Consider the following 17939-nt stretch of genomic DNA (forward strand, 5'->3'; position numbering starts at 1 on the left):
TTTTTCTTTTTCAATTGGTAGAAGACATTACCTATGTAAAGATTTTAAATAATTTGAATTGAATAAACTACTTTTACTCTGTAATTGATCTTTTAGTGTGTTTTAAATCTTTTGATACTGTGTTTTACTCTGTAATAAACTACTTTCACATACATAGCACGTACAAAAGGAACTTACCCTCCATATATGATAGAATCTCCCCAACAATGGTGAGGATACGTCGTCTCATAGTTTCAATTGCTTCGTCAGTGTTAAGACCAACGTTAACATAAAGCTCTTCTTGGAGGGCAATGGTTACAAGGGAGAGGCCTTACTGAGACTCATCAGGCATTATGGAAAAACCTGAAAGTCTTTAATCATATGTCAATATTGTTCCAGATTGTGAAGCGTTATAAACTTCTGAAAGAGTCATTGGTAGGGTGTTGTCATAATGAAAGAGGCAATGAGCAAAATTCATCTCTCAAACCCTCTTGTACCAAATATTTAACATGCTGTTACATTGGAATGTGTCATTTTAGTTAAGTGAAAATTACAGATTTAGTCCAATTATTTTATAGCTAGTTTAATTTTGGTCCACGATTTTTTTTAAGTTCTGTTTTGGTCTACTAATTGTTCCACTTGTTAAATAAAGGTCCATATTTATTTTCTCAAATTTGGCCCACAATTTACCCAACATATACTTATTTTAAAACTATGTATCTCCTCTTTACAATCACATAAAGATCATTCAAATTAGAGTTCTAAAACTCAAGATAATTAACCTTAAAGTAAGGTACCCTAAACAACCAATTTTTCCCAGAAATTTTTCAAAATCTTCAAACTTCATCAAATTTCAATTCTCTTATATTCTAATTTTCCAAATTAGTTTCTATGACTAATAAATAATGAAATATAACTTATACTTCAATTATAATTGAAGAAAACACAACTCAAAGGATTTAAAATCATAAACCCCAAAACTAAAATTTCGGGCTGGACCTTTATTGAACAAGTTGAACAATTAGTAGACAAAAATTGAACTACGTATAAAATAAGTAGACCAAATCTGTAATTTCCTCTTTTAGTTAATTCTAATCAATTAAGGAAGCACCGGTATAATGTAAAATAGTGAGAGCAACATATTTGAATCACAAAAGTCTCGAGAGAACTTCAAATTCTAAAAAAGTCACAACATATTTGAATCATAAATTAAAGTAATCAATATATTGCACTCGATAGTTAATTATATATAGAACCTCAAGAACACATTGAACATACAAGAACCATTAAATGATAAATGAAATAACACAAAATTAAATTTGTGGCCTACAGGCAAGGGTTTAAATTTCGAAATTTCGCCGAAAATTTCGATTTTTAGGGGTTCCGAAATTTTAACACACATTCGATCAAATTTCAGAATATTTCGGTGAAATATTTGAAATTTCAAACACTCTAACAGCCAATTTTTTGAATTTGAGATGAATTTCGTCGAAATTTCGCTAACTTACCCAGTAAAGCAGTAACCTAGGCTACCCAGCTAACCCTCACACTGGCGGTAACAAACCCAGCCATCTCTGTCTTCTACATTTTCCTTGCTGGCGGTAACAAACCCAACCACCGAAGTGATTTGGGAGGGAGGAGAGAGAAGGGAGAGAAGAGAGAGAAGAGAGAAGAGATAGGCATGAAGAAAATCAGATCGGGGAGGGAGAAAGAGATTGGTGCAGGAAAGGGAAGAGAGAGAAGAGAGAAGAGAAAGAGATGATATATTATAGTGGCTGGGAGGTAGGGACTAACTGGGAGAGAGAGAAAAGAGAGGGAAGAAGGAGAGAATCACGAAAAGAAAGGAAAAAGGAAAGGAAAGAAAAAAAAAAGAAAAAAAAGAAAAGAAAAAAAAGAAAAAAAAAAAGAAAAGAAAAAAAGAAGAAAAAAAAGAAAAGAAAAAAAGAGAAAAAAAAGGGTTTGGGGTTTGGGGTCTTTGGACAATTGGAAAGAAAAAAAAAAGGTTTGAGATTTCGTTTGGGGTTTCGTTTAGCTCTTTTAGGGTTTCGTTTAGTTATTTTTAAATCCTAACCATAATACATTTTTATATATAAAATAAATAAAAAAATACTTTGAAGGCCTAAACCCTAATATCTTATACTATATATATATTCTAAAGAATATAGAGTATATAGGGTTTAATGTATAGATTATAAAATATAAATAATATTATAGTATATAAAGTATATATATAGGGTTTAATGTATAGATTATATATTATAAAGAATATACTAATTTTATTTAACAGTATTTGCCTCCAGCACGCATTATGTTCATTTTATATCACATTAAATCTACTATATAATTTGGTTTTTTTAATATTTTTTATCAATGTTGTAGATAATATATTAAATAAACATATGGTAAAGTTTCATTCAAAATTTCCGTATTTTGATAGCAATTTCCGTCTAATTTTTGTCAAAATTTAAAAATCTTCGAAATTTCCGTCGAAATTTCTATCGAAATTTTCTCAAAACTCGAAATTTTATTTCTTACCTGCAGGGCCATGTATAGACATTATATCCAACTATCCAAGAATGTCAAAGCCTTTTGTCTGGATTAGATATATATAAGCATACCATCATCATCCACAGGAATTATAAGGCCTTCCCATTACTTCCATTCCGCTTCCATTTTTGTGATAATGTACTAACCAATGATGTTATTTGTCCACATTTACATGACCACATAAGTCGCGCACATGCAATTAATATGGTCAGACAAATGTGTCCAAATAACATAATATATTGAAGGTTTTATTTTATTTTATTTTTTTCTTGTAGAAACGTAGGTGGTAGACTTTCGAGGAGAAAGATAATTAAACCTCTACTAATATAGTAAAAAGTAGGCTTATTTACATCATTGCCCCCTGTAAGATACACTTTTTTTCACTTTGCCCCCTGAAACTTAAATCCTCTCAGTTTGCCACCTGAACTTCACAAAGTTATTACAAAAGACCCTATGCCGTTAACTCTGTCAATTTTTCCGTTAAAATAGCTGATGTGACACCTATATGGCATAAATGAGACCCTTTTTTAGTTATATAAAATCCATGTGGACAAAAAAAATAATTTTTAAACTAAAAATAATAAGATCCATGTCAATTTTTTATAATTTTGCTTGTCTACATGGATCTTACATAACTAAAAAAGGGTCTCACTCATGCCATATAGGTGCCATGTCAGCTATTTTAACGGAAAAATTGACAGAGTTAACGGCATAGGGTCTTTTGCAACAATTTTGTGAAGTTCAGGTGGCAAACTGAGAGGATTTAAGTTTCAGGGGGCAAAGTGAAAAAAAGTGTATCTTACAGGGGGCAATGGTGTGAATAAGCCTAAAAAGTATTTATAAAATATTCACCTAAAGCTATATAAACATACTGTTGAGAAAACGTACGTATGTTTGTTAGTAACGTATATACTATAACACACATTAACTAAACCTTTCCAAGATCATATATAAACCGATCACTGAGGTCCATTCAGAAATTTCTTTTCCTTATTAAGACAAAACAAACAGTCTTCAGTAGTTATCTAATTGTAACAGATTAGCCCATTTTGTAGGACCTTATGGGTTTAATTAGTTCAACTTATTTATACATACAAATCGATCAATGCAAGATAGCATTGAATTAATGCACAATAAGATCAATACCGATGGGAAGCATGTTAAGGTTAGCTTTGCTATGTGTGATCACATGTCTGGCTGCAGAAACCCTAGTAAATATTTCCCATGCCCAACAAGCAGACCTGCGTGACTTTTTGAAGGTTCACAACAATGCGAGAAGGAAAATCGGGCTTCCTCCCTTGGTGTGGAACCAAACCCTAGCAGAATTTGCTAGGACTTACGCTACTAAGAGAGCAACTGCAATGGAGGAGGAGGGGCTCTCATCATATGCAACGTACTATTATCCCCCAGGCAATTGGCTTGGAGAAAAACCTTATTAATTAGCTACCCATTAAGACCTAGCAATATGGATCAGAAGGCAGATCAATATGCTTACATTGCTTGTAAACATCCATGCATGCATGTAGTGAACCAAGGTTTTTGTATGTTTTTTTCCTTTTCTTCGATCGGTTGTCGACATTTGTAGGATTGTGGACATCCGTATTGGACTACTTACGAAATAAAATTTAGATAAGACCACATCAGAGATTGGGCCCCCATTATACTTGCTAGGCCCAGTTTAATCATTGTGTAGTTTTATTGTTGGGCTTGGGCCCCCATTCTAACAAAACAAATTGGAAAATCTTTGTTATTTTTCAGCCTAACATATTGGCAAAATTCGAAATAGGCAATTGGAAAGAACCGAACAATCAGCCAATAACTCCTCCTTTTTTTTACTTTTATATTCCTTTGTGAAATTCCTTTTTTATTTTCAGAATTTTTAAAAGAGTTCTTTATCGATAAAAAAAAGGACTTTAAAACATGAAACAACCTTAATAACCTCTTACTGTTGTAAATATCATTAATTATGTGGCTGTCCATTATCATGTTCAATATTTATCTCATGTCTTATCTAGAGCAATTTTATAGATAATTATGAGGAGTCCAATTCATTGTAAAATAGGAGACCTTAAGTGTCTATCTCAGGTCATCCAAGAGCCTATAAATAGAGGCCTTATGTGAATGAGAAATTCACTCTGATTCCTCCCCAATTCTCTCTTATATTTTCTCTACATTTCTCTTTATTTTATAACACGTTATCAGCACGATTGTCTCGATCTTAGTTGCTTAGAGTTTTTATTATTGTTCATATACATATACTTATATTTGATTGTGCAAAGCCACGATGATATGCACAACTTAAACGGTGCAATGACATCCGTTAATTATAGTGTGCGATGTGGTCCTGTGAACATTGGTTTTTATATCCTATTCATGTTATTTGTGATGGGTGGTAAAATTGAGATGGTTCATCGATTTATTGTTTAGAATCCAGATTGCATGTTTTGAGATCTTCCACATGTTGATTATACGATGTGGATCTACCTTATGTTTTAATTCCTGCAAGTTTGCTTCCACTGCTACTTTATTCATTATTGATTCTCATGATGTTGGTATACTTGATTTGTTATCTGGTTGTTTTTCATTCAGACACATAGATGATATTAATCATGATGATTCACAAATTAATTTCTTTTAATGATTACCATGACCTGAAATTATATTTCTATTTCATGTAAGTTTGACTCTGCAACCATAATAGCCAATATTCATGAATGATTATCGATATAAGCCAAATAGAACTCCGGCTTGAGTTTGGAAAACTAGACTTTCGGGTTTGTTTTTCACATGATATATATATATATATTCTTTATGATTCATTTATTCTATTATCTAATTGTTCATGACCACGCTGTACTAGAAGTTTTCTTTTAGTCGAACTTAAATTACCATTTTGTGATTTATATATTATATAGCAGCAAGGTTTCATGTATTGGAAGCTTGAGAACGTGGTAAATTATTTCGTTGTATGGTGGAAAAATATTGGTACAATTATTATCAGTCTGGCCTATATCAATTGCTTTTATGCCATAGTAAAGCGTTATTCCTATTAAACTATTATGTGGATCAGACCTTGAATTTCCTTTAGTGATCCTCTACTATATATGTGATACTCTCTAACTTGCTTTCGCTACTGGAAGGTGATATCATGACTGCTATTTATACAATTCTTATAATTGTAGATTTAGTTATTTATTGTATAATCATGATTTTCTACTATATGTGATTATTATCATTGAAAGATCAGGATCTTTTGATCCCACAAATGAGATTAAGGTTGTTTGATCTCACAACTAATATCAGGACTAAAAGTTCCTTCATTCAAAGAAAATCAATTAAGGGCTAAAGGATCTTCAATCCTTGTATGATTGATTAAGGGCCAGAAATTCCTTAATTCTCTTCAATTAATTGAGGACCAGAAGTTTCTCAATTCTTATAAATTGTATAAGTGCCTTTGAGCCCCAAATTTTATGCCTTACTTCATGAGAGCAAAAGGTGTCTCACTTCATGAGAACTAAAGGTGCCTCACTTCATGAGAATTAAGTGTGACTCAATTCTTATACACTCAAATGAGTGCAAAATGACTCAATTGTTAAAAATCAAATAAGGACCCGAAGTTCCTTATTACTTATTATACAAGGACCAAGTTCCTTGATCCATACAAAGGTCTTATGTTTCCAATACCCATTTTGAGAATGGGTACCAAAAAAATTTTGAACCCGAAGTTTCGAATATATCAAAATTGATGACCTACAGTTTATGGATTATAATATTATGAACCTGAAGTTTCATAATTAATATGATTATATTATATGAATTTTCTTATGCAATTTTAATGTCAGTATTATTTTAATTATGTTTATGTTTCACTACCCGTTCTATATTATTATGCACTGAATATATGATTATTCATACATACATGAGATTAGGGCCTAAATTTCCTTATCATACGATCCAATCGAAACCTGAAGTTTCGCGATCCAATTGAAACCTGAAGTTTCGTGACTCAATCGAAACCTGAAGTTTCATGATGATTGGTCAATATTGGAACAATATGCAATGAAGTACACGTTCGATGATAGTGCAAATATGACATATTCGATCATTGAGGTCTTGATATTGTTAAACACTCGATTTTGCTTTATATATGATATACACGACGATTATCACATATTATATTAGGACCTGAAGCTCCTTAATTTTGATTAATCATTTAATCATACGAAGATTTGAAGTTCTTCCATTTTTATGAGGACTTTAAATTCTTTGGTTCTTATCATGTGATCAAATCATAATCTTGAAGTGTCTTGTTTTTATTATATATAATAAAGACTCGAAGTTCTTCAATCTTTATCTAATCGTGTAACTAAATGAGAACCTGAAGTTTCTCAATCTCTATATACATATCATGACCCGAAGTTTGTTGATTCATTTTATTGGAACCAGAAGTTTCCATAGCCTATTTTAATGCAATGTTTTACAATTTCTACTTTAATTTAATCGTTCTGTTTATTTCCTTATTTTAATTCTTAGCTATGCAGAATTTCATCATTCTTTTTATATGGACCTGTAGTCCTAAACATCGAACCTGAAGTTTCGAGTATTAATATCATTTTGAACTTGAAATTCTAATTAATGCAGCCTCAACCTGAAGTTTTGAGCAATTTATTTTGGCATGAAATTCAAAATATATGAATCTTGTTAAGAACCAGAAGTTCTAACATAGTACATACATAAAGGAAATAAGGACTTGAAGTCTAAATATATATGAACATGAAGTTCAAAACTCAAACATTTTAGACTCAGAAGTTTACAAATTAAATTTAAGTCCATGTTTTAAATCTGAAACCTGAAGTTTCAGAAATATGTTAAAATGGACATGATGTTCATGTTATGACTTTTGAGGAGCAAATATTTAGAACCCGAAGTTCTAACCTACTCCAAATTTGAGGTTTTGGGAATACATGGGAACATATTATTAGTTGGCTACATCATTTTCTTTAAATAGAACCTGAAGTTCTAAATCTTTGATCTATACTGTATTTATGCCTTCTATCACGGAATGGAGAGATCAAACTTATAAAGAAATTGATATTCTAACGCATACAACGTCAAGTTCCTTATTCCTTGGTTTTACTCAAAACCTGAGAAATTTGAAGTTTTTGAAAAATATGATCAGAACATATAGTTCTACAGTCAAATAAGAACCTGAAGTTCTTTGACATTTTGTTTCTTTATCAGAAGTGGATGAAATTTGGAGATGCGATAGAACGTAATGTTCTTATGATTGATTAAAATTTGTAGTTCAATGTGCATTGCTTAATCAAGTCAGAACCTGAAGTTCCTTGATTTTCATGCTCTATATTATAGAATCAAATTGAACCAGAAGTTCTTTGATCTATCATTCCATGATTTAGAACTCAAATTTTTCACAACTCCATAATTTTTTCTTATGAACCTGAAGTTTTTGATTAAGTTTAGATTAAGCCAGAAGCCTTTATTCATATGAGCTTATAGTTCTATACTTTAACAAAATTTAAGAACCTGAAGTTCTGCTTAGATTTTGTATAGAAACTTAAAGTTTCATGGCTTTTAATGAACTTGAAAGTTTCATATAGCTTCAATTTTGAACATATATGGCGTATATGTTCATAGTTGTTCATAATTAATTTATTGATTCTTATTATAACCTGAAGTTAGATGCTGAAGAATTATTTGAAACCAGAAGTTTCATATACCTACATGTGCATTGCAAACCTGATTATGTTTCGTCTTTATATAACCTGAAGTTATATAAGCATTTGAGTTTGTATAACTACTCACTCTATTGATTTTTATATATGCACTTATGAAAATTTTCCCGCCGTTAGGGGGAGAAATGACCGTTCCTGAAGAACGGCGTGAAAATAGTATGCATATACTAGTCTTTTTCATACCATTCAATATGGGAATGAGATATGAATGATAATGTAAATCTAGTGAATGTATTTATTTGGAAGCTAGATGCATATATATACAACAAAACTGCAAAGTCACATATAGAAGTTTTATATATGTCAACATGGATTGATGTCCTAACCTGGTAGTCCATCAATTTGGCGGAAAATGGTTTATTGCACGCCTGAAGCGTGACAAATCTATAGGTTCCAAAGTTTACCTCCCTAGAAGTGGAGAGTATATGAAATGGTCCACACAAGCCCAATTAATTAAATTTAAAGATCCACATTCTGTACACAAATCATCCTAGAAGAGATGACAGTCCCTGAAGAGACTATAAAAGCCCCTGAAGAGGCATGTGTACCAATTACAAAGATATATATATATATATATTTATATCTAATGCATGCAAATAAGAATTGTGAGAGGTTGATATAATGATGATATATTTTGTTTATAGTAGCTACTAAATATCATCATGGGCTATAATAATGTGGAACCACGTTTACTATAAATGTCGACAAAATTAAATGATTGGCCAAACTGGAAAGAGGCAATTCCAGTAGAATTGAACATCATTATAAACGTGGAATAATGAGAACCTATAATTCAAACACCAAATATGTTAACCCTGAAGGTTATAGAGTGTTTGAAATAAAGTGAATGAAATCACTATTTATAATGGCACAAGGTTTCTCTAAAGAAACATGGGATTGTGGTTATATACTCTCCTGTTATAGATGCAACCGCATTTTAACATATTTGGTAAATTTAATGTGTTCATTGCATATGGAGAAAAACCTTTAAAGATTATGAAATACCTGAAGCATATTGCCATAAGCGATTTCCTACAAGATATAGGACAAATTACTAAGTCAAATCCCAAATTGAAAGTGCCATAAAATATTATGTGCTTGAAGCAAATCCTTGAAGGATTGAAAGAGCCTGAAGCTCAAAATATGTACTCAACCTTAACACTATAAATATGGTCAAAATTGCCTTATTGAGTACTTTGATTAGAACCCGAATTCGGAAATTATTGCAACATATTCAAACTTTTGAATAAAGTTATGAATTAATTGAGGCTCCTGAAGAGCTCATAAGATTATTGAATGCTTAATTATTGGATTTGATATAAATAACCTTGGGAAATGAAAATAGTGTCTCGAGCTGCAGATCGAGTACTGTACTAGTGAAATTCTTATGCCCAACGGTTATTCAATCTATTGGCACTAAGAATGATCACTTGCTTCCTAAGGAAGATGTGAGAAAGATCTTTGGTCCAGAAGAACCATATCTTAATGTGCCTTATTCAACTTAATCACAATGCAGTAGACCGAATATAGCATCGGTGATTGTGTCATATAATTTTTCCAATACTCAAAGTATTTTCATAATAATTCTTCTCTTTTAGAGATAATTGTTTCTAACCACTTTATTTAGTGGAATTATATTTTGTTTGTATTGCTCCAATCTCAATAGGATTTCAATATATGATGACAAACATATAACCCCTGATGGTATAGAAGCCATGTTCATACAGGCATTGTCAAACTCCATTCTCTAGAAGATGGGATGTGAGATATCATTATTTGCTGGATTATTGAGCCAGTCAAATTAAAGCTTGTTGTTATCAGAGGGAGCATCCAACCATTTTGCGTGTTGTACTCTTTTCCCTTCGACTAGGTTTTTGTCCCATCGGGTTTTTCTTAGCAAGGTTTTAATGAGGCAAAGCGCATCCAACATTGTAGCAGTGATATTGCAAAAGTTGCACTCTTTTTCCTTCGCTTTGGTTTTGTCCCATTGGGTTTTTCAAAGCAATGTTTTAACGAGGCAACATTCACTGATTGGAGAAATATATCAACATCAGGGGGAGCGTGCCATCAAACATTGTACTCTTTTTCCTTCGTCCAAGGTTTTTGTCCCATTGGGTTTTCCTGGCAAGGTTTTGATGAGGCAGTGACGTGCGCCCATCATATCTATCAGAAACACATGAAGATTGTACTCTTTTCCTTAGCTAGTCTTTTTCCCATAGGGTTTTGGCTAATAAGGTTTTTAATGAGGCAACTATCATATTCAATGGACATCCAAGGGGGAGTGTTGTAAATATCATTAATTATGTGGCTGTCCATTATCATGTTCAATATTTATCTCATATATTATCTAGAGCAATTTTATAGATAATTATGAGGAGTCCAATTCATTGTAAAATAGGAGACCTTAAGTGTCTATCTCAGGTCATCCAAGAGCCTATAAATAGAGGCCTTATGTGAATGAGAAATTCACTCTGATTCCTCCCCAATTCTCTCTTATATTTTCTCTACATTTCTCTTTATTTTATAACACTTACCATATTGATCAATCCAAAAAACAAACTTTTACTAGATGACGTGGAGAGTTGACTGCGGTAGGCTGTAGCTTCCACTAGAAGGAGGAGAGGGTCTTCCATGGGGCATGCCCCAGTGGGGCATGCCCCATTGAAGATTAATCCCTAGAAGGAGTGGAGTGTTTTTGTGCGGGAGTGGGATCCTCGTAATTAAGTCACAATCTCAATTAATTTTGAATTAAAATTTTATGCCGCTAAACGCAGAATTAAAAGGCGGTTTAATTGCTTAAAACCCGTTAAACGACGTCGCTTATTCCTTAATGTCGTAAAGATGCCACCAAAACTCGCCCAACTCGGTCCAAACAGCCAAACAGTTCAGAGCTGTCAACGCACAGGACAAGCCTCTACAGCCAAAATCGTGAGAGAGAGAAAAAGAGAGTGTTAAAGAAAAAGCAAGAAAACAAGGAGTACCACTATACCAGATCAATTTTGGTAAAGCACTTCAAGAAAAAGCACAGAGAGAGAGAGAGAGAGGGGGGGAGCATCTAGGGTTTTGTTTTGTGGTGGTGCTGAACTGCTGAACCGACGTCGTTTTTATGGCGAGTCCACAGTCGTCGGAAGTGTTCGTGAGGACTCCCAGTTCCGGGAGAGCTCTGTCGATAACGCCGGGCTCTAGGGTTTTGCAAAGCCCCACCAGTGACGAAGCGATCTGGAAGCGGCTTAGAGAAGCTGGCTTTGATGAGGAATCGATCAAACTGCGGGACAAGGCTGCGCTCATTGCCTATATTGCCAAGCTTGAAGCTGAGGTTTGCTTTCTCTTCATAATTTTGAATTTTGAAGTTCAAATGTGCCCTGCAATTGTTTCTTTACTTTTTGGTGTTTCCAGCAGTGTGCTTTTCTTTAATGGAATTCTTTTGTTAGATTTTTTATTTTTATTTTTTCAAATTTGTGGGGGTGAATTTCTTGCTTGACAAGAACAGATGAAAAGCAATGGAATTCAAATTTCGAATTTTCGGAAGCACTAAAATATGCCCAAAGTAGGTGTAAGAGAATTGTACACAATTTTGTTGGTTGAGTTGGGTTTTTATATAGATGGGAACCAAAATAGAGATCACATTGCTGAATGTCTTGTTACTTTTCCGGTCCGTTTGGTTCTCTGGTAGGCAAGGTTTTTAATTCGGGGTGTTATGTTCGAGATAGATAAATGAAATTGTAAAAAAACTTTCAATGTATATATGAGTTTTGATTGATCCTGAATAAGAAATGGCATAAGTGCATGGCTTGGGTAGGCAGCATGTATATAATGAGCTTTAAATTGATCCCGAATAAGAAATGGCATATGTACATGGCTTCCATCTTTAATAAGTTCCATACTTTTCTACATGTGTTACGAAAAACCAACCATTATAATAAACGAAAATAATATGCTGTTTATTTGAGAATATTTTCAACATTTTTTTTTCTAAACCAATGTTGATCAATATAACCACAGTAATTTGTATATATATATATTTTTTACTTATCTTATGTGCTTTTGTCTTTTTCTTTTCCTTGTGTTCTTTATCATCAAAAGTTTAATTGTTTAGACACAAATAGACTAATTTTGGCGTGTTGGGGCTAATCCTGGTAATTCTGAAGTGGCAAACTTGTATATGTAATTCATATTCTTCCCATGAGGTGTGTGGTAGCGGCTTTTCTCCTTTTATTGTTATGCTGACTAGTCTAGCTTAACTTAGATTTTTGACCATCAACACCACATGGGTCTTCTCATATTGGAAAGAAAGGAGTTGGCTTCCAAGTATGAGCAAATTGAAGCTTCTGCCGAGACAGCAGAACTTCGTTATAAGCGTGATCAAGCTGGACATGTATCTGCTTTGGCTGAAGCAAGAAAACGGGAGGACAGCCTAAAGAAGGCAGTAGGAGTCAAGGAAGAGTGTATAGCCAGCGTAAGCTTATCAATTGAGACTCTTTTTAGTAAACATCCCTTGCCTCGCATCTCATCGTAACATTTTTTTTTTGTTTGTATTTATGTAGATTGAGAAGTCAATGCATGAGATGCGTGCAGAATCTGCTGAAACAAAGGTCGCAGCCGATAGTAAATTGGCTGAAGCACACACTATGGTGGAGGCTGCTCAGAAGAAATTCACTGAGGCCGAGGCAAAGCTGCATGCAGCAGAAGCTTTGCAAGCAGATGCTTCTCGTTATCACCGTGTCGCTGAAAGAAAGATGCAAGAAGTTGAAGCCCGCGAAGATGATCTTAGGAGGAACATTCTATCTTTCAAGACTGAGTATGTGTTCTAGTTATTTTTCAATTATGTTTTCTCAGTTTTACTCTCTTTGTCAAAATTTTCTATTGTCTTTGGACCTAATGTGAGCATTACCTAAGGCTATGGGTTAGGGGAAAATCCTACCAAAAGCATCCTATCCCATGAGATTTCATGAGCTCTTCTCATACTTGTATGGTGTAGTCTTGACACAATATAAGCCACATAATATTGGAAGGGGTGCCACACAAGGCTCTTGTTGTATGGATTCCATTAGCATTCTCACTTTATTTAGGGTTTATGTTATGCCTTCTTTGACTGTCTCACCAACAACGCCTGAATAATGTTTTTCCATACATGAAATAGTCATAAGTTGGTTAAACACTACCCAAGGTTCCCAATGATATGTAAAGCTGATGGAAAGTTGTTTGGAAAGTTTGTTGATTTTCTTTTTCTTTTCATGTTGTAGCTGTGACGAGAAAGAGAAGAAGATAAGCCTGGAGAGACAATCCTTATGCGAAAGGCAGAAATCCCTGCAGCAAGAACAGGATAGATTACTCGATGCGCAAGCTCTGCTTAACCAAAGGGAGGATTTCATATTTGGTCGATCTCAGGAACTGAGTCGAATTGAAAAAGAGTTAGAAGACATAAAAGAGAATATTGAGAAGGAGCGTAGAGCCCTAAATGATGAGAAGTTCAATCTGGAGCTGACTCAGGCTTCCCTTATTAATAGAGAGGAGGTCCATATTTTTCAAGTTTTTATCATCTGAATGTTTGTTATTTGGTTTGTTGAAAGCTTTACTAATGCGGTTCTGTTTTAAGTTTTTTCAGGCTTTAACTAGAAGAGAAGCTTTGTTGAACAAAAAAGAGCAAGAGCTACTTGTGTTGCAGGAAAAACTTGCAAGCAAGGAAACCGTGAGTTTAATCTTGTCATTTTCCTTATGAATTAGAATGTGTATTATACATTAGTTTTTAGCTCCATTGTGATTTAGTTTCTTTTGATCCGTTTGGCTGGAGCATTTTGTAAATTTCTTCAGCAGCAATTTGTTCTACTATGGACTTAGTATCTGTTTAAGTGTTTATTATCCTCATATGGATGGATTATGCAGGATGAGATTAAGAAAGCTGTTGCAACTCACCAAGTTGATTTGAGAACAAAGAAGTCTGAATTTGATGCGAAGCTGGAGGTGAAGCGCAAATTGGTTGAAGATGAAATTGAAGCCAAGAGACGGGCTTGGGAGTTGAGGGAGGTGGATCTCAATCAACGGCAGGACCTACTGCAGGAAAGGGAACATGACTTGGAAGTTCAGTTGAGGGCATTGATGGATAGAGAGAAAGATGTGGCAGAGATGTCATGTCTCGTTGATGAGAAAGAAAAATATCTGAGAGATGCTGAGAAGGAGTTTGAGCTGAATAATGCACTTTTGCAAAGAGAAAAAGAAGAAATTACCAAAATGAAGTTAGAGCTGCAGAACTCCTTGGATTCACTTGAAGACAAAAGGAAACAACTTGATTCTGCCAGGGAGAACTTTGAGGTTTTGAAAACTGAAACAAGTGAGCTTTCAGATCTAGAGAAGAAACTTAAGGAAGAGATAGATTTAGTGAGGGCTCAAAAGCTAGAGCTGATGGTCGAGGCAGATAAATTGGCTGTAGAGAAGGCAAAGTTTGAATCCGAGTGGGAATTAATTGATGACAAGAGAGAAGAGCTGCGAAAGGAAGCAGAGCGTGTAGCAGAGGAGAGGTTGGCGTTTTCCAAGTTTATAGAGAATGAGCATGATAATCTAAAGCAGGAGAAGGATAAAATGCGGGATCAGTACAAACGTGATGTTGAATCACTTGTTAGTGAGCGGGAAGACTTTATGAATAAGATGGCTAGCGAGCGTTCTGAGTGGTTCAGCAAGATGCAGCAAGAACATGCAGATGTCTTACTGGAAATTGAGATGCGGAAGAGAGAATTAGAGAACTGTATTGATAAAAAGCATGAAGAGTTAGAATGTTCTTTGAAGGAAAAAGAGATGGCCTTTGAGCAAGAAAAGAAAAATGAAGTTCAGTATATTAGCTCTCTCAAAGAAAAGGCAACAAAAGAGATGGAACAAGTTGCTTTAGAAAGGAAAAGGCTGGAAAATGAGAGAATAGAGATAAATTTGGATCGTGAGCGAAGGAATCAGGAATGGGCTGAGCTAAATAATTCAATTGAGGAACTGAGGGTTCAGAGGGAGAAACTGAAAAAACAGAGGGAAATTTTGCATGCAGATAGACAAGAGATTCATCGTCAGATTGAAGTCTTGAAGGAATTGGAGGATTTGAAGGCTGCTTTAGATAGTGTGTCTGTGGCTGAGATGCAACAATCTGATTTGGTGCCTTGCAACCAGAAATCTTCTAGAAGGTATTTGAAGCAGCCAACTTCTGTAAAGGAAGCTGATCTTAATTCACATAATGAAGTAAATGTTGCTAACATTAGCAACCCATCTATGCCAAAGGCAGATTTTTCTCCTTCTAGTTCTGCACGTTTCTCATGGTTAAAACGCTGCACTGAATTGATTTTCAAACAGTCTCCTGAGAAGCTACAGTTGAAATATGAAGAAAGTCCTGCCAGCTCTCAGAAAAAATCAAGCTTGACTGTAACTGAACTGTTAGATACATCAAGTAAATATGATGGGCACAGGTATGTAAGAAATGGTAATTCACCCAGATTTTTCAGCAAGAGACAGAATGCTTTTGGTGAACCAAAGGTGATAGTTGAAGTACCCTTTGTTGGTGACACTGTAAACGGAATGCATGATTCTGAATCTGAAATCAAGGAATCCCAGGGGGGAAGGAAAAGAAGAGTTGACAAATCTTCATCCAATGAGCCTAGGCAGAATGTCAAGAAAAGGAGGCAACAACAAGATGCCACTGGGAACTTATCAGAACATGCCGTTACCCACAGGTATCAATCTATTCATCTTAACTAATCCTTTAATGTGTTTTTCCAATATTGCTGGTATTGGTATCTTGATGATTCTTCATTGCATGCACTTGGATTGTTTGAGCAATTTCAAATTGAGCCATTTATGTATTTGGTTTCAGCATTGCATCACCCCGGGAAAAAGTGCTTGAGGAGCAGCATGCATCAACCCAGGAAAAAGTTCTAGAGGAGCAGCATGTATCAATGCTATCTGATCAAATTTGTGAACGCGCTGAAGAGGCTAGTGTTTTAGTAATAGATAAAATCATAAAAGTTTCGGAAGTCATTTGTGAGAGAACTGAAACTGTCAGTTTTGCCAATGAAGAGAAATTAGAGGCACATGATTCTGTTGTGGAACCACACCAAGTACAGAATGGGGTCTTACCCTGTGACCCTATGGCGCAGGAGATGATACAAGAATTACACTTGGGGAATGCTGGACAGGTTACTGAACACTTTCAGGTAATCTTGAATGATGCCTAAAACCCTTATGTTTTTGCATGTGGATAATGAAGCTTTATGTTCTGCTATTATATAATTTCTTGCATGGTGTCCTATATTCTGATAGGTTGGTTTGGATTTGCCTCTCCCTAATTACTTAACATGTATGCATTCATATTTGAAGTGTTTATGTTACCATCACCAGAAAGGACTTGGATTGATTGCATCAGTTAACAAAAAGGAGGAGAGTTTTGACCTACTGATTCCAATGTTCTTGAAGGCCTCTACTAAATTATGAATAGATGACCTAGTGTTTCTTATTACGTATTTGAAGTTCTGATTAATTTGCGAATGGTGTGCTTCCGTACATTTCAGCAGCCCTCTGAAATATAGTTTTTACTTGAGTCACATTCTTGATCTTCTTTTCACAATATAGGACATCTTGTTAGTCAACAAATTTGTCTGCTTCCATAACATGTCTGTTCCTTTTTTCCTTTTTTCTTTTTTCTATATTTTGATTTTTCTGTGCTGTTTATGTGATATCCCTGCTTTCACTATGCAGTACTCAGTGACACGTTATATTGCATGCTTTCTAATTATGAAATTATACTGTTGCTGCATTACTCTTGTTTTCTTTTTCTTTCTATTATGCCTCAGAAACTAATGAATTATGCTGATATGCAGCTTCAAGAGAAGGATATATCAGAAAAGAATTTGCAGTCCCAATGAGATGATATTCAAACAGTGTGTACATGGTCAAAAGAGAGTAGGTAGTCGAACTCTGGTTGTTCACAGGGGGGGGGGGGACATAGAAAGCTAGTGTGGTATTGTTGTGACCTTATGTTGTGCTGTGGATGTGTTTTAAAAAGTGCTGTGCGAGTGTAAAAAGCATTAATTTTAATGTAGAAGTGTTATGGCTTGTGTACAATGACAAAATAGATACGATGATGAAAGTGCTTTTTCCTCTTTTTTGGGTAATCAAAAGTGCTTTCACTTGCATTTGCATATTTTTTTTCCTACAAACTAGCCTTTTGCACTTCTTTCTTAATTATTATAATACATTTCCCACTAAAAGGAGGATAAGAAGTTGAATTTTCATTACAAATAATAATATGGCTTGTATATAGAGATTGTTTGAATTAAAATCAAGAACTCCCCCCCCCCCCCCCCCCCCCCCCCTCTCCTGGTAAAGTGTTCTTTCGAATATCATAAAAGACTTCCCTTAGGTAGGGAAGCATTTCTAATCACAACATTTTCATAATTCATAATTCATAATTCCTTCAAGTAAATAAAGTTTAGGAAAATCCTACACCATGACAAGTGTATCCTCTATTCAAAGATAGAAACACCACCAATCGGATAGGGAAAAAACTAATGCCAGAACATTTTCCAACAAGTGATGTGAATACCCGGAATGGCAAGTATTCTCCATTGAACAAAAAAAAAGTTGGATTTATGGCTTCTGGACTCCACATTTTTTCCCACTTAGAATTTCAAG

At 34.6% G+C, this 17939-nt stretch overlaps 1 protein-coding gene across 1 annotated transcript; it reads left to right on the plus strand.

The window, feature by feature from the left end:
- The first annotated feature begins 11187 nt into the window (after positions 1-11187).
- Positions 11188-17446, plus strand: LINC4 (crowded nuclei-like protein). Its single transcript, XM_086243025.1, has 8 exons — positions 11188-11595; positions 12526-12735; positions 12824-13077; positions 13523-13793; positions 13885-13968; positions 14163-15982; positions 16123-16462; positions 17126-17446. Exons 1-8 carry the CDS (start codon positions 11386-11388, stop codon positions 17168-17170), a joined length of 3234 nt encoding a protein of 1077 aa, XP_086099151.1. The 5' UTR covers positions 11188-11385; the 3' UTR covers positions 17171-17446.
- Positions 17447-17939: the final 493 nt, after the last annotated feature.

Source organism: Dryas octopetala, chromosome 5, assembly GCF_963921425.1.
Source record: "Dryas octopetala chromosome 5, drDryOcto1.1, whole genome shotgun sequence".
In the NCBI taxonomy this organism is placed as follows: domain Eukaryota; kingdom Viridiplantae; phylum Streptophyta; class Magnoliopsida; order Rosales; family Rosaceae; genus Dryas; species Dryas octopetala.

Excerpts from the sequence above, each read along its gene's own strand:
- LINC4 (XM_086243025.1), top strand. The coding sequence starts at position 11,386 with ATGGCGAGTCCACAGTCGTCGGAAGTGTTCGTGAGGACTCCCAGTTCC. Across the intron at positions 13,078-13,522 it reads ATTCTATCTTTCAAGACTGA|CTGTGACGAGAAAGAGAAGA; the intron begins GTATGTGTTCTA and ends TTCATGTTGTAG. Across the intron at positions 13,969-14,162 it reads AACTTGCAAGCAAGGAAACC|GATGAGATTAAGAAAGCTGT; the intron begins GTGAGTTTAATC and ends TGGATTATGCAG.